Consider the following 20,516-nt stretch of genomic DNA (forward strand, 5'->3'; position numbering starts at 1 on the left):
TATATTAGCAAGGAGACCTCTCCCAAGGTACTCCCAAAGTACCTTAGAGACAGAACTCCATTCACTTTTTACTATCCAGAACTGTCACAATCACATGGCTACCTAAACCACTCACTGTCAAGAGAAATGGTTTGCCAAAGCCATGACAAATTAGGGTTTACCTTGAGGTGGCTGCATGAGTTGTGTGGGAGTGAAGCCAAATTTAAAGTCAGGTAGTCAGTGTAGTTAGGTAAATCGGGTCTAATATCGAGTAAGATCCAAAATGGAGGCCATGTTTAGAATGAATTCTGGGAAAAGTTGAACAACTCTTGGAATGTTAATGAAGTCCAGGGAAAGTCCAAGGCCCAGAGCCCATCCCAAAGAAGTGTTAATGAACAGCCCCCAGCAAACTTGAAGATGCTGACTCAGAAATCCTTCCTGACCAGATTACTTCTTTGGCCCACCTGTGCCCCACCCTTGACAGAACAAAGGAATGTGACAGGAATGCGGGAAAGCTAAATGAAGACTTCAGCTATAAAAATGGGAGACAACTGTGCTTCCACGGATTCCATCTCTTGGGTCCCCTTCTTCCTCCAGGAGAAGTCTTTTCTGCTGTCCTTTAATAAAGCCTCTACTTTCCACTCTAAACTTGCCTCGGTGTGCTTCTCTGGTGTTATACTTCAACATTGGGGAAGCAACAGCGGTAACAGGAGGTGTGGATGGCTAACTGAACAAAGCAATGGGATGGATTTGGGTTAGGGCACCTCCTAGCAATGGGATGGATTTGGGTTAGGGCACCTCCAGTATCTGCTATAAGGGATGTGTGAGGAAGATCATTTCCTGTGTGGCGAGGGAAGTGTTCAGTCATCTACACCAATGGCTGTAAGTCCTTTTTTCTCCAGACTTGTGGTTCCCAAGTTCAGCACGTTATCAAGTCTCTCTTCCCCTTGGAGTCCTCTAGGGAGCTTCAAAAATATTGATGCCTGAGTCCCAGCCCAGAGATTTGATGTGTTGGGGTGAAGTCTAGGGGTTCTAGCATGCAGCCACAGCTTAGGACCACCAGTGGAGATCACAGTTCCTGGAGTGTCATGTAGGAACATTCACCCTGATGAGGTGCTTCAGTATCTGGAACCTTGGCCTGAGAAGTCTGGGAATCATTGTGGATGCCAGGAGATCCTACAGTGCACACTGAGCAAACCAAAACTGACAATTTCATGCCAAAGAACTTGCATAAAGTATAATCATCCAGCATTACTCACATTTATTTGGTCCAGAAACTATCATGGATTGGATTGTGTCCCCTAAAGAGATAGGTCAAAGTCCTAACCCACCTCTTCAGAGTATGACTGTGTTGGGATAGAGTCATGCATTAGTTAATTCAAGTCATACTGCAGTAGGGTGGATCCCTAATCCAATATGACTGGCACCCTGATGAGAAGAGTCACAGAAAATGCCAAGTGCCAGGACAGAAGTGATTCATCTACAAGCTAAGGAACACCAAGGCTTACTAAGAAATTCAAAAGCTGGAAAAGGCATAGATTATTCCCTAGTACCACAGAGGAAACATGGCCCAGTAATACCTTGATCTTAGACTTCTGGCTTCCAGAGTTATTATGAAACAATAACTCTCTGTTGTTTAAGCCATCTGGTGTGTGATACTATTCTAGCAACCCAAGGCTACTAATACCACACCCGTGGTTGGTATTCAGAGAAGCTCTGAACAAGCATTGTTTGAAGGTAACCCCTGATTGACCAAAGAGATAAGACAACTGCTCTGTAGAGAAGACTTTTATTTCTAAGGGGAAATGCATTGGAACAAACAGGCTCTCACAGGGGGGCAATTTTATGCATGTAGGTAGATATCTTTTTTTTTTTTTTTTTTCAACTTGCTGGTTTGGTAAGTCTTCTACAGACACAACCATTGTCCCAGAGAGACTTTAGAATCATTGTAAGCACAGGCCTGGGGTCGATGAACACCTTAAACATTGGGCACAGATTGTGCTGGTTGAGGAACCCAAGCCTTGGGGGCAGATTCAGCCTGGTCACTGCCGCTCTGAGGGTCCTCTCCTTTATAGCTAATGCCTAGGAAGCTGAATATTTTCATCAGAAGCAAATCGATGATCTCTTCTTCCTCTGACAGCTGCAAGAGAGAAAAGACCAAGCAATGTATTTGCAACCATTGTCTTTGGAGGGTTTTCTTTCTATAGGGAAACCATGGTTTTATTGTCCCAGCCTGAGTTCACTTTATTGCTTTTGGTGGGGTTTTATGGTTTTTTGTTTGGTTTGGTTTTGAGGGGATTGAACCCATGGTTGCTTTACCGTGGAGCCGCATACCCAGCCCGTTTTATTTTTTATTTTGAAACATGGTCTCCTTAAGTGCTGAGGCTGGCCTCGAATTTGCAATCCTCCTGCCTCATCCTTCTGAGTCACTGGGATCACAAGAACACAGGTGTATGCCACTTGCTAGGCCTGAGGTCACTTAATCATTTAGGTTTTTCTGAGGTTATTTGTTTGTTTGTGGAACTGGCGATTAAACTCATGACTTGATGCATGCTAGGTAAGTGCTCTTCCACATCCCCAGCCCTTTTCTGGGGTTGTGATGGCACCTTCTAAGGATCCCAGGGATGTGTGCTTCCTCCTTTTCCCCACTGGGCTCCCTCCTTTTCTTCAATGAGCATGCCTGGGTTTTCCTGACAACATTTTAAATCCCAAGCTGAACTAGAGAAAGACTAGGCCAGGCTACTTGACCTGAATTTAAGCAGCACAGGCAACATGCGGACCCTCTTTGATAACCGTCACCCAAATCCCTCTAGATCAGTGTTTATAGTGTCTCTTTCTTTTGTTCTTTATTATTAGTACTTCCTGCTCTGCTTACCTCCTAGCCTAGCCTGGTATGAGAGGAAATTATGGGAAATGGAAAACTGTCTCCAATTTTCCCACATTTCTCAACCACTTATATGTGAAAAATGCCAGTTCCACAAACAAACAAATAACCTCAGAAAAACCTAAATGATTAAGTGACTTTTATAGCAAAGAAAAAAAATGTAGGAAATAGTAATGGTAGACTGTACTTAAAGGCTGTAGGTATCAAAAAATTACATTTAGTAAATTAGTCAGAAAATATCCTCCACCACCCCCAACAGAGGCTATTAAAAATTTATGTACAAAGGTCCTCACACATTGCTACTAAGAATATAAAACAGTGCAGCTGCTTTGGAAGACAGTCTGACAGGCACTCAAACAGTTAAACAAAACATATCCAGGGACTGTGGAAGCAGATCAGTGGTAGAATGCTTTCCTAGCATGCATGTAGCCCATGGTCAATCCCCAGCACTCAAAAAAAAAAATGTCCAAACAAAATCATGCACATAAATAACATTATTCATAGTAGCCAAAATATGGAAATGACCCAAAGATCCATCGACAGACAAATGGATGGTAATCTGTGGTATATCCATGAAATGAAATATGATTCACATACCGTTATCCTAAGAGGAAGAAGCCAGCCATAAAAACTAATATATATATATATATATATATATATATATATATATATATATATATATATATATGTATATCCCCATTTATATGAAATGTGCAGAATGGGCAAATCAAAAAAAAAAAATAGAAAGTAGATTAGTTGTTTTCTGGGGGCTGAAAATATGGAATTTGGGGAATGACTAGTGGTGAGTATAGGGTTTCTTTTTGGGGTAATGAAAATGTTCTAGAATTTGGTAATTGTGCTAGTTGCACAGCTCTGAACATACTTAAAAACATTTAATTACACATTTTAAAATGGTGACTATTACATATGTGAATTATCTCTTCATTCAAAACAGAATTTCTGGACCAAAAATTAGTCAGCCTTCTGTGCACTAAGTTCAATTAAAGGTGTCTGTGTAACTGCCTGACACCTCCACCTCAAAAATAGGGTATAATTGGAATACCTGGGTGTCAAAATTGCTCCCTGATAAAGGCAAACATGTTTCCTGAACACTATAAAATCATTTTCAAGATATCAGATCTGTGCAGGGCAAAGACACTGTGGTATAATAGGAAATATATTTGACCTTTGTCCCTGGTTCCTCCCCCAGAGCTCCTAAAACCACTGCAATTTCCTGAGTGACAGCAGTGCACTTTGCTGTTCCATAACAAGCCTTCATGAGCACATCTGAGCTTATGCTAATGAGGTAACTTAGGACAGGACCCCTAGATAGCTTCAGGATGGGGCTATCACCAGAAAGATCTGTCTAACCCACCAAGCTTCAGGATGGGGCTATCACCAGAAAGATCTGTCTAACCCACCAGTCTCCAGGAGAAGAAGGAGCAGTGCAGAGTGGAATCAATCCTTATAAAAAGTCTCAAATGGCAAGATGTGAAGAGTGTTGCTAAATCCATGAAGGTGCTAGGAGGGTGGCTCACCCAGAGGGTGCATGGAAGTGCCACACCCTTCCCTCTCACCTTACCTCTGTGCCTCTTCATCTAGCTATTCATGTGCATCCTTGCACCCTTTATAGTAAATAGGTTTATGTTATTTATTCTATTTTATCTTAAAATTTATTATAATGTCCTTTAAAATAATTAAGAGTTTTCCTGAGTCTTGAGAGCTGAGTTAGCAAGTTAATTGAGCTCAAGGAGAGAGTTATGGGAACCCTGACTGGTCAGCAATATAGATGACACCTACAATTAGCAGTGCATCTGAAGTGGGGGCAATCTTATGGGACTGAGTCCTCTGCCTGAGTGATTGACACTACCTTCAAGCATATAGCATCACAACTAGATCAATTTATAGGACATTCCGTTGGTGTCCACTGGAATGTTGGTGTGAGGAAAACCTCACAAAATTTCCTGGCTTCTGGAAAAGCAGCTCTCTCTTCCAAATGATCCATTAACATGGTTATGCATTGCAACTTAGAGAAACACATCACTGCTCTTGGACAGAAATGTAAAAATCAGAGAATGAGTTGTAAGGATTTGTAGGTATGTAGTTTTAGGAAAGATTTAGTTTTAGGAAAGATTTTAGGGAATCTTCCAACTGGGCAGGGAAGGGAGAGCTAGTACAGCTATACCTCCAGAAGGACATTAAAACACATCCAAGTCAACCTAGGCTCCAACCTCACCTCTTCTCCTTTCTAGCTCTGGTCCTAAGTCGGGGATCTCAACTCTGTGGGCATCAGGTTCCTTCTCTGTAGCATGTGGCTGGATTTGTGTACTTCCCTGAGCTTGGCCTTTCACTATTCCCGACCTGTGAGGCACACTAGGACTAACAGTCACCCGTGGTTGGAGGTTGACCAAGGGGCCCCAGCTCGACCCTCGTGAGCCACACTACTGTGGCAGAGGTTTCAGATTGTAGTACAGAGTTCTCAACCTTGGCTAGACATTCATATCACTGCAGAGATTTTAAAAATGCCAACTCCAGGGTTGTCCCTGAGCTTCTTGTGTTGGTTTCAGGAGTAATTCCAAGGTATAGTCAGGGCCAAGAATCACTGGAGAGCAGGAGACCCCATTCTAGGCCCAGCACTGCCCTTCACTTGCTTGTGACCTCGAGGAAGTAATTTTCTCCTGGGCCTTAGTTTCCCTTCCTGAGAAATTGGTGTTTTGAGTTATACTGGTCTCTGAAATTCACCATCTAATGTTACTCAGCCAGAGTCTTCATAGTTCAAGGTTAATTAAAAGGCAAGAATAGGCCAAAGGAACTCACCTGACCACACTTCTGCTCCTCGCTGAAGGCCACCAGAATGACAGAGATAAATAGATTCAGCACCACAAATGTCATGAAAATAATGCAGGACCCAATTAGGAAGGAACCAAGCACAGGACTGTAGCTCAGCACCTGAAAGTAAGAAGGCCATCCATTCCTGGTATCCTTTGTGCAAGCTGCCACCCCATTCCCTAGGACCATAAGAGGGAAATTGGACCTTGGAGCTGGGCAGAGCTCTCTGGAGCTGGCCCAGGGAAGGGAGTCGGGGGTGGGGTGGCCCTCCTGCCCACCACTACTTCCTCCAAAGACAGGTGCCAGTCCTGGCTACTGCCAAGAATACTCCTGTTGGAGACCCCCAGCATAGTCCTCCTAAGCATCCACTGCCTTGTGTTCTGTGAGCAGGGGTCTCCAGGGCAGGCTGCCTAAACAAAGGGGAACATATGACCAAAGCTGCCCTGTGCTTGCCAGGCCATGGACCAGAAGGATGACGGGGGTGGTGGGGAGAGATTTTTCTACTTTTCACAGAGACACAGTGTGGTTGCAGAGTCCGCCCCACCATTACCTCCTCATAGTTGAAGATTCCTAGCTGAAGGCTAATCATCGTTTCTGCTGCATCAAAGAGGGTCTTGTAGGAACGGAGTTTCCAACCAAATATTAAGTTTGACTATCATAGAAAGAGACCTCATGAGCAGGGAAAAGAGCATGAATCCCCAAATCCTGCTGTTTGACACAGCTACCTCCTTGGTCTGGCCTGGCCAAGCTGTCCATACCCACCCAGACATGCAGGTGGTGTGTATACATCCAGTTTTGTGTGGAAGGTGTGTTTTTCTCTGTGGGCCTTTGCATACAAGACCACATGTGTCCTGTGTGATTGCATGGACCTGTACACCTGTGGACATCATACCTGCATACCTATGCTGTGTGCGTGCAGGCACCCACCACCTAAGCCCCTGCTGCTTTCACCAGATGGCTATGCAAAGAAAATAGGGAAAGTGGACATTATGATGCCCCACCCTCTTTCCTCCGGGGCAGTTGGATTGGATGGACAATGGGCTTTGCCCATCTGGGCATGGCTTTCCCCTCAACACACAACCCTTCCCCAGATTTTCCCAGGGCTGCGGTGTCAGAGGAAGGCCCAAAACCACATGGCTCTGAGTTGGTGACTTCTGGCCCCAGAGGACACTGCAATGTCCTTGCACTGCAAATGGCAGACTGAACAAATTGACATGAATTAGAGCATTTGAATAAAACCACCTCTTTCAGCATACACCCTCGACCACTCCATCGGTGTGCCCTACCCTGTTTTTGAGGGTGGGACAGGAAGAAAGAGGTGGCTAGGGATGGAAGGGGAAGTCAGGGCAGAGATGATAGGGATACCCAAGGGTTGAAGGTAAAGGCAGAGTGGGGACTAGAATGTAATGGACGTGTGGTCAGGGAAAGGTGGGAGATAGGAGACTAGATGTGGTCAAGGTGAGAATGAGAAGGGGTCAGGATCAACATAGGGCTAAAGAGTCAAAGATGAGTGGGGGGCAGGAGCATGATGGAAATCGTGGATTAGCTGAGCATCAGGATTGGGGTTCATATGTGGATGGAGATCAGGATGTGGCAGGGTTGGAAGAGGTCTTAGTTTCTCACATTACTTGGTAATAAGAAAGAGTTGAATGTTTTTATGGTTTTTTTGTTCTATTTTGTTTTCCAGTCATTAAAGATGTGATTGTCAGAATGTGCTCAGTGTTAAGGGGTTGAATGAAACAGCATTGATCCTGCTAAATTCAGACCTTATGTCTGTGGCAACAGTGCTGACGTGGCCTGTGGACAGTCAACCCTCACTTCCCCATCCCTACCCTAACTCAAGGACAGGGGTGACCCAGGACATCCACCAGCACAGTAAGAGTGCTCTGTGCCTGCCTGGGTATTAGCCCTGTGCCTTCTGAACAACTGGATATCAGGAGAACAGGCAGAGTCTGGCTGCAGAAAGGAATCCATCATTGGAAGGAGTTGGACTCTTTCAGTTCCAGAGCCTATGCTTCCTTACTCCTACTAACTAAAATCCCTAGTCTTTGCCATTTGATGTGGCCATCTCATGAGCACCCAGATAAAATACCCAAGACTCAGAAATATCTGCCATCTTCCTCAGGTTCCCAGAGTCTCCCTGGCCCTAACTGTTCACTCCACACCACCTGGTAGTCTTGGCTTCCATGGACATCAGCTCTGAGGTTTTCCCAAAGGAGCCACTCACCGCAATGGAATAAGCCAGGAGCATGATAATAATGATGGTAATAAAGCCTGAAATATCGCCCCAGGCCCGGCGTAGAGCCGAGGTGATCATGTTCATTTTGGGATTCAACCTGAGAAGATGCCAAAGCTTCACTGTAGACAGGAGTACCAGGAAGGCAATAATGTATCCAAGGGCAGCATCAGCTGCTGCTGTCTCACTGAAACTGATCCCCCTGTGGGAACAAAATGGGAAGTCTGGGTCTTGGAGACCATAAGCAATGCAGCTAAAATCCATCTGGATTCAGGATTAGACACAATTGTCTCTGGTCTCAGAGGCTATCAGATCCAGAAACAGATCTCGGGGAGAGAAGTCCTATTCCCCAAACTGGTGATGTTGATGATAGTGATGGTGATGTTATAGTGATGATGGTGGTGATATTGATGATAGTAATGACAATGGTGATGATGTTGACAATGATGGTTGTGATGTTGAGGATAGTGATGATAGTGGTGATGGTAATGATGATGGTGGTGATATTGATGATAGTGTTGATGATGGTGATGATGATGGGGTGATAATTATGATGATGATGGTGATAATGGGAATGATGATGGAGATGAGAATGGTAATGATATTGGTTGGTGGTATTGGTGAAGACAGTGATGATGGTGGTAGTGACAATGAGGATAATGATGTTAGGATGATGGTGATGATGATGATGATGATGAAGATGATGATGTAATCATGAAGGCTATGGTTATGGCGTTCATGAGGCCTTTAATTAGCTGTCTTTATTAAAGGTTGTAGAACTAGAGAGAAAAGGTAAAGGAGGAATCCTTTCAGGATTAAGGGGATAGAACTAAGAGACATCTTTGAGCCTCCCTCTCCCTGCTTTGAGGCCAGTAGATGCCACCCCCTCTGCACACTTGTCTGAGTGTACATCTGTAGCTGCCCTGTATGTGAAGGAAGGATCAAAGAAGTATCCATTTGTTGTACTAAGTGAAACTTCATTTGCTTAGTCTCATTTGAACTTCAAGATGAAGTACATCTTGCCAGGCATGGTGATGCATGCCTGTAATCCCACCAACTCAGGAGGCTGAAGCAGAAGGATTGCAAGTTCAAGCCAGTCTCAGCAACTTAGTGAGGCCCTAAGCAACTTAGTGAGACTCTGTCTCAAAATAAAAAAAGGCAAGGGAGGTGGCTCAGTGGTTAACCGCCCAGTGCCAAAAAAAAAAAAAAAACCATGATAAAGTATAGCTTACTGTTTCCTTTTCATAGATAAGGAGAGAAAGTTGGCACAAGGTCACTCAGCTAGTGACATAAACAGTCATTTGTGAGTGGTAAGATAAGTTGAAACCTACATATGTCTGATTTCTAAATCCAGGTTGTGCCCAACATCACACCTTGTTCCATTCTCTTCTTGTGCCTTTGTACTTTAAATTCATTCTTAACTATAAAGAGAAAATCATATTACAGAAAAATATTGAATGATCCCAAGTTTGTAAAAGCTTAGGAGATATATATATATATATATATATATATATCTCCTACATTTTATATATATATAAAATGTATTATTTATTATATGTTATATATAATATTTATGTATTATATATGTTATATGTATGATAATATATAGTATTTATTATATATCAACATAATAAATATTAAATTAACTCCTTAAATTGAGCAATACTTCTAGTATCATATATTATTTTAATATTTTTTATATATAGGGGCTTGGGGATGTAACTTATTCATAGAACACATGTTTAGCATGCCAAAGTGCCTGGGTTCAATTTCCAGGACCAAATAAACCAAAGTTATATCACACACAGATACACATACATACATTCATGGGTGTGACACAAAGAAGATCTAAATGTTGGTTTGTTGAATGAATGAGACAATGTTAGAGGTTAGGAGTAGAGTTCAAATTCTGACTCCAGTATTTACTTGCTCTGTGACCTTGTGCAAAAAATTTAACCTCTCTAAGCCTCATTACAAATAATTCTCTTATTTGTAAAAAAAAGAGAAGATAAGACCATCTCTTAGAAGTCTAAGGAATATTAAGATAGGTAAGAAAGTGCTTTCACAGTGGTTTTGTAGGGCTGGAGATATAGCTCAGTGATAGAGCACCTGGCCAGCATGTGTGAAGCCCTGGGATTTTCATGACAGTGTACAACATCCAGCAAATAACTCAATAAATATTGTTTATATTTATAAAAAGAGTGAGACAAGAAACACCATGACCCCAAATAAGCCACAGGGATCCTAGATCCACATAAGCTAGATTTAAGTTACTTCTCTGCCAAAGTTAAGCTCTATGGTCGTGGGGAAGTCACATGACCTCCCTGAGCCTCAATTTCTTTGTTAAACAGGGCACTGATAACATCACTCTTCATCAGTTCTTATGTATCCTGTGAACACATAAGATATGTATGAACTCACCCTGCATAAGACATAGTGGACGCTTAACATGTTGTAGCAGTTGTGGAGCTACTTGGGCTCTAATACTTGCAAGAGCTCCCCCAAAGACCAGGAAGGACTTCAGCAGCATACCACATGGTCCTACATTTTGGTAAGATTTACCAAGGTTAGCTATGTTGTATTTCGTCTTTAAAGGGTCCTCTCCAGTTGTATCTGCTTCAGGCACCACAGCTGAATCTAGGTGGCAACTGCAATTATTTCTACCAGGTGTGTCCCCTGGTCTGCTGAGGTCCACAGGATTTCCAAAGCCTCCCTGACCCCTGGGCCTCAGACAGCTAGAAGGAGGAGAGTCAGTCGGGGAGGGTGGGGGGGGGCAGGGGAGCTAAGACAGCCACTTACTCCTCCCTGTGGCTCCTGTAGCGCTGCAGGTCACGCTCCACAAGGACAGCCCTCTTCACAAACACTGCCAGGGCACTCCAGCTGACCAGGATGATGGCTAGTTCCAGAAGATTCCACTTGCTGCAGAAATAGCCCCACTTCTGCTTCCTCATGAGCTTGCCCTAGGAAAAGAGCCTGAGCTTCTGCTAAAGGCTGCAGACCATGATCACTACCCCCTTACCCCACAGCTGCTCCTGTCCCCACCAGAGGGCTCTCTAGCAGGGGTTACTGATCCCAGCAAGGCTGTCCAGCCCTGGCCCCACCTACACAGAGTGCCTTAAGGCCTCTCTCCAACCTTGTATAGACTTCTCCCCTTGTCCTGGCTGTAGGGTTTATAAGAGTAAATACAATATCTACTAAGAAAACAACTCAATTCTCTCTGATGCGGCAAAAAAAAAAAATGTGTGTGTGTGGGGGGGGTACTCTCCTCCCACCCTCACTTTTCCAAGAGACTTTACTTTAGAAAACTTATAAACTCTGTGCCCCTTGAAAGTGTACATACATCTTTCCAAAAGTCAAACAAGCCTCCTGCCAGTTTTACAACTCAAAAATGTCTTTCTCAAGGACTGGAGAGCCATCTTTTTGGAAGGCAATTATGAAGGGAGAGAGTGCCCCTTCTCAGGGTGTTCTCTGTGTGTGGGGTAGGTGCCCACCTCCTCAGGCTCCTAACTCAAGTGCCTGCCCTTCTCCTGTCATAAAGGCTAAAGCTTATTTTTCCTTTTTATTTAGGCAGTTAGAAAACTGCCTAAATAAATATTATATATATGATAATATATAATATATATTATACTTTATATATTACATGTATGATAAATATTATAAATATTTACATATAAATATGGTGATTCCCAGGTGAATTTAGAAAGGATGAGGTGACAAATGGTGCAGTCCAGTCCTCTTCTTGAGGGTACCCGTCACCCCCTTCAGAGCAGGAGTGCTGTGGGTTCTATCTGCTTCACTGTACTGCAGGTTGTGCTCACCTTCTGTCTTTGCAACCCCTAGAGCCACTGCACAGGACACACCTCACATTCTGGTCTGATGCTTATTCAATAACAAGAGTTATTTTTCCTCAGGAGGAATGGGGAGTGGTTGATGCATGTGGCTTCTGTTTTGCAAGATGGAGAGTTCTGGAGATGTTAGTGATGGTGTTGGGATGATGGAGAATGTGCTTACTGCATACTTAGGTGTGTGCATAAAGTGCAAAGTGGTGAGTTTTATGTATACTTCACAGTTAAGAATCAATAATTTAAAACAATTACATTTCTTTCTTTCCTTTCTGTCTCCAGGAGAGGTTTCCTGGACTGGCAGGAGACTGGGTTTAGCCATACTTTCCCAACAAGTGTCCCAAGTCAGAGCTAGTCATCCTGCCAGCCCTCCTCTTCCTCCTCTTCCCCTTCCATGCAGAAGAACCGTGACCTAAGGAGGGGTACTTGTGTCTGGTTAGTGAGGAGGCCAAGTTTGCCTCCATAATAAAGAGGATTGTTAAAACTGCTGAGCAGCACTCTGAAGAAAAGTGAAGGTTTTGGGGAATGACTTTGTGAAGCAACTGCAAACAGAATGCAAAGACAACCGAGAGAAGAGAAGTGAAGGGTCAAGGGGGTGGTCAGTCCCTCTGCTGGGAGGGACAAGTGAAATGATGTTGATGTCTCTGGCTGTGGGCTTGACTTGGTGATGGTGGGAGCCCTGTGTGGCCTGCTTTAGGAGGTCATGTTGCAGCATGGGGGTGAGTATGAAGGTCAGGCATCAGGCTGTGTGTTCAAATGCTGATCCTGGTGGTGGGGGAGTGGTTAATTCCTAGCATGTGTGAGGCCCTGAGTTCCATCCTTAGCATTGGATGAATATCTCACTTTGGGTGAAATGGGGCCCTACAGCTGACTCCCAGCAAGTTGTAGCATCTCCCAGTCCTCACCATAATCAACAGCTGCACCTTCCTGGTGTAACACATCAGTGAAGGAGGTAAAGGGGATTTTGCCTACTTCCTAGGGACAGCAGATAAGAACAAAACACACCAAGAACCTCACCATCTAAGCTCAGAGTATCCTCCGTATGGGGACAACCACCCTCACATCCTACCATCCCCTCACCTCAGCTCTTTGGAAGGTCTCAATTAAGCAGAAATAGGGACCAGTCCTCCCTCCCCAACCCACTAGAAGGACCTCAGAGCTGTCGATTCCTGAGGAGTGCCAGCCTTGGTCCTTCCCATGCCCGACATTGTAGACAGAAGCCTGGGTCATCTGTTAGAACCAACAAGGACCAAAAGGCTGCCACCATACTTAAGGCAAAGCCTTGCTGCCACCTTCTTCAGGCCTACTCTAAGCGGGGAGGAGGGGTGACTAGGCACACCCCAGAGCCACCCCTGCCTGAGCACATGTCCCCTCACCTGCACTACCATGTAGTAGAAGAGGAAGATGAAGTAAATGATCTCCGCTGCCACCACAAAGGGGTGCCAGCCATTGGTAAAGGGGTACAGGCGGAGGCTCTGCAGGGCCGCGTGTGTGAAGAAGGTTCCTGGAAGCACAGAGTACATGTCAGCCCAGGCCGCTTGCCCCTCAGACCAGTAGACAGGCTGGAGGACTCAAGCTCAGACACTTCCAAGGGGTGGCAGGATCAGAGGAGAGGACTCAGTGACCCAGGGGACTGAGTGTGGATACATGCTCGATGCCAAAGACCATGCACACACTGGAAGGGACGAAAGGGGCTGCGCTGGAAATTCCACGGGACACATGGCCATTCATGCAGTCACCTCCAGCAAAACATCCACCCCATCAGCATCAGTCCTTGCTTTCCTCCAGCTGGCTTGCTTAAAGCCGCTCCACTGCAGATCAGTCCATCTGGTGGCCAGTATGCCTAAAACCCAACCTCCTTTTGAATATTTTTCCTGTACTTGTGTGTCTTTTCCTTATTTTCTGCTAATTGTTGTTGGTGGCATTTTGTTCTTTTTCCACTGTAATGATATTTGGGTGATAATGTTGTAAACCAGTTTGACTGGTGAGGCTGGTGGAGACAAAGTCAGCTAAGGGTGACAAGGAAGACATGGAAGCCTTCTGAGCCCCTGAGGGACTTCAGTGCTTGGCAGACTCCATCAGCCCTCCACAGACTTCTTATGTGTGCAAACACAATTCAATCAGGGGTGGTTTGGACAAGTTATTTTAAAGTTCCTTAAGAGACAAAAAAAGGAGGCAAAAATATACAAATAACTCCAAAAACAAAATTAGAAAGAATTCATTGACCATAGGGACTTACAGTGGAAGTCAAAAGCCTTTTACTGTTCACTTTACACAATTTTGAATTTTTATTTATTGTTGTTATGATGATGATCATGATGACGTGGCTCAGTGATGAGCATGTACTCTACCACTGACCCGCATCCCCAACCCTTTTTATTTTTTATTTTGAGACAGGGTCATGCTAAGTTGCTGAGGCTGGCCTTGAACTTAAAATCCTTCTGCCTTAAAAATCCTTTTATTGGCGTTACACCGATAAGGTGCAGCTGTTGATTATGGTGAGGGCTGGGAGATGCTACAGCTTGCTGGGAGTCAGCTGTAGGGCCCCATCTCACTCAAAATGAGATATTCATCCTATGCTGGGGATGTAACCCAGGGCCTCACGCATGCTAGGACTGAACCACTTAAAATCCTTCTGCTGGGATTACAGGTGTACACCACCACACTTGGCTTCAACCTGAATTTAAAAAAAAAAACAAAACCACAAGCATATATTACGTTTTTCTGTGTATGTTATGCTAGGACTTGAACCCAAGGTACTCTACCACTAATCTACATCCCCAGTCCTTCTATTTTTTTATTTTTTATTTTGAGTGAGGGTCTCGCTAAGTTGGACAGGCTGCCCTCAAACTTGAGATCCTCCTGCCTCATCCTCTCAAAGTGCTGGAATTACAGATGTGAGCCACCATAACTGGGTGAAATTATGTTGTAATTATAAAAGTAATATATAATTGCTGGGAATGATGGCACATACCTGTAATCCCAGCCAACCAGAAGACTGAGGCAGGAGGATCACAAATTCAAGGCCAACCTCAGCAACTTACCAAGACTTTGTCTCTACATAAAAATAAAAGGGACTGGGGATGTAGCTCAGTGGTAAAGTACACCTGGGTTCAATCCCCAGTACCACAAAAAACAAATAAAATATAATTTAATATTTTTTAAATGTTCGGTTTTTAGTGGAGAGGAGGTTGAGTTTTAGGCAAATTGAGCATTAACTGAACAGGCTACAGGTTGGTGTTTTTAATAGCCTATGATTAACATTTTAAAAGAGGAGGCAGAAAGGAGGGGATAGAATGGGAAATAGGAGAGCATCCCATGTAGTTGGGGAAAACATTTTTTGTGAAGCTTTAGTTTTGGTTGTATACAAATGTTGAATTGTTATATCAAATGTGCTTCCTAGTGTAGATTGATGCACACTTTATAAAATGTTCTTTTAGGTAACGTTACCTGTTACCAGGTAACCTTCACCAGCCCCTGTCTAGAGCTTCCATTTCGCTCCTCCAATACAATAGAAAGCTCCGGAATGAGCTGGAAGAGCTGCCTTCAGAAGGCTCCAACTGTGTCACTTTGGGCCAGAGAGAAGAGGGGAAGAAGTCTAGGCCAGCTCTGACACCTTGATTTTGGGGGCCCAGGGATGTACAGCAGCAGGAAAAACCAGAGCCACCCCCAATTTCCCATCCCAGCTGGGTCAGGAGACCCAGCCCAGAGGAGACCCAGCAGGCGAGGCAGCACACCCAGGCCACTGGTCTCCAGCGTGAGTGTGACGATGCAGAACAGGTTGACATTGGCATTGTAGACGGTGAACTCCACAAACACTGCTCTAGTCAGAGTATCCAGCCAGGTGTTGTCAAAGAGATACTGAAGAATTCTGTGGGAAAGAGCAGAATCTGGGGCATCTCCATCCTGTGGAGGCCCCTGCCCCTCAGCCCTGGATGGGACCAGGGCTTCCTGTTTAAACGCCCCTTTGCCCTTGCTCTGATCCTTGGCCACCAGGGTCGCTCCTTAGAATGGTCCCAGTTTGCCAGCCATATCATGATATCTGGTACCCACAGTCTCTTGGCCATAAGAGCAGAAGCTTTCAAAGGATGGTCCCCAACCAGCATTTGGGAACTTATTGCAGATTTCCAGGCCTTGCCTCAGACCTGCTGAATCAGAAACTTGGGGCTAGAGGATATGTGCTCTGATGAGTCCTCCGTTCAGGGGAGTCTCATGCTTTTTTAATGACAGCTATGATATTGGAGGAATGTCATAAAACACCAGGGGCTTAGGCAGGCAGCAGCTGCAACAGTGAGGTCCTCTGGAGGCTGGTAGCTCACAAGACCAGATCCTGGGAAGTTGTCAGCTGACTGTAGCACATGTTCTGGCGATGGCCCATGACCATCAAACCCTGAATGCCCCCTGTACAACCTAACCACCTCTCCAGGCCTTGGTTTCCTCATCTACCATAGTGTTAACACAAGTCCCTCAAGATCATTGCGAGGAGTGCTTGCCTCTGCACTCACATGTATGCCCATGAGCATAGTAACAATGGCTGGAAAGGGATTTTCCCCCCAACTCTGAGAATGCAGTTTCTAAGGGCCTGAAAACATAATCTGAGTGCTTCTGAGTCTCCCCCGCCCTCCCAAAATGACATGAAGGAACTTGACTTAGCCCCATTTTGAAGACTGAATCTTCCAGTCTAACATGGATTCTAGAAAATTGCTCCACTCAGCTGCAAAAGAATCAAGTCAGCCTTACCTTGATGCACTTTGGAGATCAGTCCCCAAAGGGACCACATAGCCTCCTCCTCGGTACACAGTGAGTTTGCCCCACATGGGATAACCTTGACGTTGGCTCTGGCTCTGGTACTGCCAAGCCTGGGGAAAGTGGTTGCTATTATTGAGGGCGGAGGCATTCCAGCCTTCTCCATAGTCTGCCAGGTCTTCAACATCCAGGGAATATGGCGCACGACATCTGTCCAAAGAAGCCTGCAGCTGTTGGACCAGAAGGCAAGAGTTTTCCCGGATCCTCACTTGGCGAATGTGGGCACTGCCAACGAGCTTGGAGTTTCCATCGGTGACAAAGCCTAAAGATGAAAACCACATCAGTAAATCTAACTATCAAAATCATCTTAACACATTCCAAGCTCCCTGGCCTGGACGCTCCTCTGAACTTCAGTCTGCCCATCATAGAGACAGTCCAGAGAAGCTCGTGACCAACCATTATCTACTCTCATCCCAACAACTTTGCCATCTTTCTATCTTGGATTTACTCTATGCCCTCCATAGGTTCTCTTGGGGAATGGCACTCCTCACCCTAGCATCAACTTGGATACCATCTATGCCCTTTCCCCTCAATCCTCACACTCTTTTGGAGGCAGATACTGAGGATTGAACTCAATGACACTTACCACTGAGCTACATCCCGTCTTTTTATTTTGAGACAGGGCCTTGCTAAATTGCTGAGGCTGGCCTTGAACTTGTAATCCTCCTTCCTTAGCCTCCCAAGTCACTAAGAGCAAGCTCTGCTGTGCATGGCTCAACTCTCACATCCTAATATTCACCATATCCCAGCATTACCACCTCTTCCATGTTTTATGTACCCATCCCCTTCTTTCCATCACACTGTCCTCTGACTCTGCATCAGCCCCAAGCATGTCTCCCTAGCATCTTGACTAGCCCACCATCTACCCCAGCTTCCGGGTGCTTCCAGAATGATCCTTATACCACAGATTTGTGTTGCTCCCTCATTGAGAAAACTCCTGTGGTGCCTCCTTTCCTCAAAGATAAAAGGTGAATCCAGCTCCTTCACAGCCTGGTCTCTGCTTCTCACTGGTCCTTAACTCAGACCCTACATTGTCACTATACTCAGTGCTGTGTAGTTCTTAGGATGTGCCGTGGAGTGCCCAGGCTCAGATATTCTCATGTTGTTTGTCCTGCCTAGTGCCCGGTTTTTGCCTAGCCAATGTGTGCTAGCTTAACTCTCATTTAAGATTTCTCCACTCTGCTTCAGAGGAGAGTTAGTGACCCTCCCTGCACATGCCCAGCCATCCAGAGGGTCTCCTTCAATAGCATATGGCTATTGGAATAACCACTCGCCTATTCATTGCCTTTGTTATGAGGCAGATTGTGGACTTGCACCATCTCATAAGGAGACCGTATTGTCATTGACCCTCACTTCCCCAAAAGTAGCATGCAGGGACTGTACCTGTGTAATGACCATACAGGTTGTTCACAAGGGTGGTGTTAGCCCACTCGAAGAACTCTTGGAAGCCCAGCACAGCTGAAAAGCCTCGGGTGAAGCTGTGTTCGAGGTGTCTATTGAAATGGTAGGCACTGGGGTCCCTCTGCCCATAGGCCACCAGCAGTAGCATCCACAGGAAGCCCAGGTACGCTGGAAAGGAGGCACAGCCGCCAGTCAGGCAGGATTCTCGACTCCACCAAGTTAGAGTAGAACGTAGATGGTGCATGGCTCAGAAGAGTGGAGGTCTCACAGAACAGCCCCTCCCCTTTGGAATAACAGAGCCAATCTTCACAGAGACGGCAGAGAGCAGTGAAGTCCTTGGACCAGGAGGCCTCCTGTCTGGGTTCCAATCCCAGCTGTGCCACTTGCTATCCACAGGCCCTTTGCAAATGATTCAGCCCCTCTGTGGCTCACTCCTTATCTGTGGAATTTGCATATAATTTTCTGGCACAGGGTTGTGAGGAGGTGATCAGTTAATATTTATAAGCAGTTAAAACAGAGGCTGCACAGAGTTTGTGCTATGTTAGTGTAAAATAGAATCATTTAAAACACGCATCTGCCCTGTTGCATTGCTGAGGACACAGTAATGAAGGAGTCAGTTGTATTTCCTGTCACAGAGCTTGCCTGGCTCGCTGGAGACAGAACGGTGTGATGTAAGGGCTCACCAGATGCACACATCTGGTTCAGGAGGCTCTACATTATAATCACTTTGGGGAACAGATTCCTACTAAGCCAGAACCTTGGCCTAGGCCTGGGGAACATTCTGAGGACTCTTCCCCCGAGGACCTGGACAGATACCAATGAGTAGGACAGTTCAGGACTGTACTGCACTCTCTCCCTGAGGCCCCCAGCAGGACTGGGCCCGCTCACTTCCTTCCCTCCTTCTACTCTCCCTTCCCACCTCTGAACCCAGGGCCACCTCCCAAATGAACTCCTTGCACCCAGATCTGCTCTAGGGAACTCAGAGGAAAATGCACCCTGAGATTTGGGAACTCCTGGCCAGAGGGCCCAGGGAAACCTCTGTGAAGACACAGTGATCAGGCTGAGATTTAAAGGATGAGCAGAATTATCCAGAAGAAAAGCTGGGGAGGAAGGGTGGACACCTTCCAGGCAGGAATCATCTGGCCAAAAGAGAGAGCCCTGGGTCCAAGAGCTGTAGAAGCCACTGTGGCTGGAGTTTGGGACACAAGGAACAGAGGGGGTTTCTGCAGTGGGTGGAGCCTCAGGAGGGAACTCAGACTTCATCCTAAGGGCCATAAGGACACTAAAGGATTTCAAGTGTAGAGCAGAAGCTGGGGTAAGTTGCCATCTAGGGAAACTGAGGCTCAGAAGCCGGGAGACACTTGGCAATGACTGTGTAGTGAGTGTGCCAGGTCTGTGCTGAGACCCAGACTGGGAAGCCTGCCTACCCAAGATTTCTCTGCTTAGGGCAAATGCTCTCTGTTCCTTGAGGTGGGTGGTTTTCATCTTCTCAATGGCGGTGGCAAGAGGTGGCTGATAGACGGGCTTGCTGCTGCATCTTCGTGCCCGGAACAAGATGTAGGGGCCTGTGGGAACAAGAATGCCAGGGCAGTCCCCCAAGCAGGCAGTGGGAGCAGGCTCTGTGCAATCAGAGATGCCGATTGTTAGCACTCTTCTGCTGTAGCCACTTAAGGGAGTGCACTGACCCAGCTACCTTTTGGATCCATGCCCCCAGTGACTCCTAACACCAGAATTTGCCATCTCTTGCCTCCCTACTGCCCCCCCCCCCGCATTTCCACATATGACCTAATATTTTTGGTTCTCGTTAGCAACCACAGTGATCTTTGTAAAATCACAAAACAGATCACCACTCTTCTGTTTAAAGACCTTCTATTTAAAGATCTCAGCTCGTCCAAGACCTTGCCTGATGCCTCTCTACCTTGTCTTTAATCATCACCTCCACCCCCAACTCTACATGCTGCAGCCAAACTATCCCTAGTTGTTATAAAATGAGAAGTTCCATCTGGCCTCAGGACCTTTGCGTACACCACTGTACCATCCTCCCTTCCTTCCCCCTCAGCAGAGGCCTGCACTGGTCCCTCCCAGCTCTGCTCTTAGATTTCAATTTGTGCTCAATGTCATCTCTCCAGATGGCCTGTTTATTCCAGAGGCATGACCTGATCCTTCCAGGCAGTGTCATGCTGCCTAGGGCAAGGGTGGCGTGGAATTGACTTTAGTTGGGCAAGAGGGACTCTTCAGGAGTGGCAGATCTACTCTAAGTCTGAATTGCAGTGATGGTTACATAACCCTCTAAATTTATTAAAATCAGCCAACGGTGCACTAAAAACGAGTACATTTTATGTAGATTTTGTTCCTGAGCCATCATGGCTGGCATGCAGCCAGAGCTCTCTAAAGAATGGCCAGAGAAATGGTGGAATGAATGTTTAATTGTGCCAAGGCTGGCATAAATTTGGAGATGCCAAACTGGAGAAAAATTACTCTTTTCTCCTCAAAGAATATTTTAATGGGCCTTGTGGATCTGTAGGGCCAACACTTTCTC

General features: G+C 45.6%; 1 protein-coding gene across 2 annotated transcripts in view; it reads right to left on the reverse strand.

The window, feature by feature from the left end:
* Positions 1 to 1,874: 1,874 nt before the first annotated feature.
* Positions 1,875 to 20,516, reverse strand: part of LOC124086506 (polycystin-1-like protein 2) — an 81,267-nt gene continuing 62,625 nt past the window's right edge. For both annotated transcript variants that reach the window (XM_058575937.1, XM_046434784.2), the window contains exons 34-43: positions 19,405 to 19,542; positions 17,960 to 18,145; positions 16,511 to 16,838; positions 15,508 to 15,641; positions 13,147 to 13,274; positions 10,728 to 10,888; positions 7,920 to 8,130; positions 6,243 to 6,344; positions 5,681 to 5,812; positions 1,875 to 2,119 (exon numbers count right to left, since the gene is read on the reverse strand). In XM_058575937.1, the coding sequence (XP_058431920.1) occupies positions 1,958 to 2,119; positions 5,681 to 5,812; positions 6,243 to 6,344; positions 7,920 to 8,130; positions 10,728 to 10,888; positions 13,147 to 13,274; positions 15,508 to 15,641; positions 16,511 to 16,838; positions 17,960 to 18,145; positions 19,405 to 19,542 (1,682 nt within the window). In that variant the 3' untranslated portion in view covers positions 1,875 to 1,957. The remainder of the gene's footprint in view (positions 2,120 to 5,680; positions 5,813 to 6,242; positions 6,345 to 7,919; positions 8,131 to 10,727; positions 10,889 to 13,146; positions 13,275 to 15,507; positions 15,642 to 16,510; positions 16,839 to 17,959; positions 18,146 to 19,404; positions 19,543 to 20,516) is intronic.

The sequence above is a fragment of the Marmota monax genome, unplaced genomic scaffold (genome assembly GCF_021218885.2).
Source record: "Marmota monax isolate L192 unplaced genomic scaffold, Marmota_monax_Labrador192_F-V1.1 WCK01_AAM20220418_F8-fsc00024, whole genome shotgun sequence".
Lineage (NCBI taxonomy): Eukaryota > Metazoa > Chordata > Mammalia > Rodentia > Sciuridae > Marmota > Marmota monax.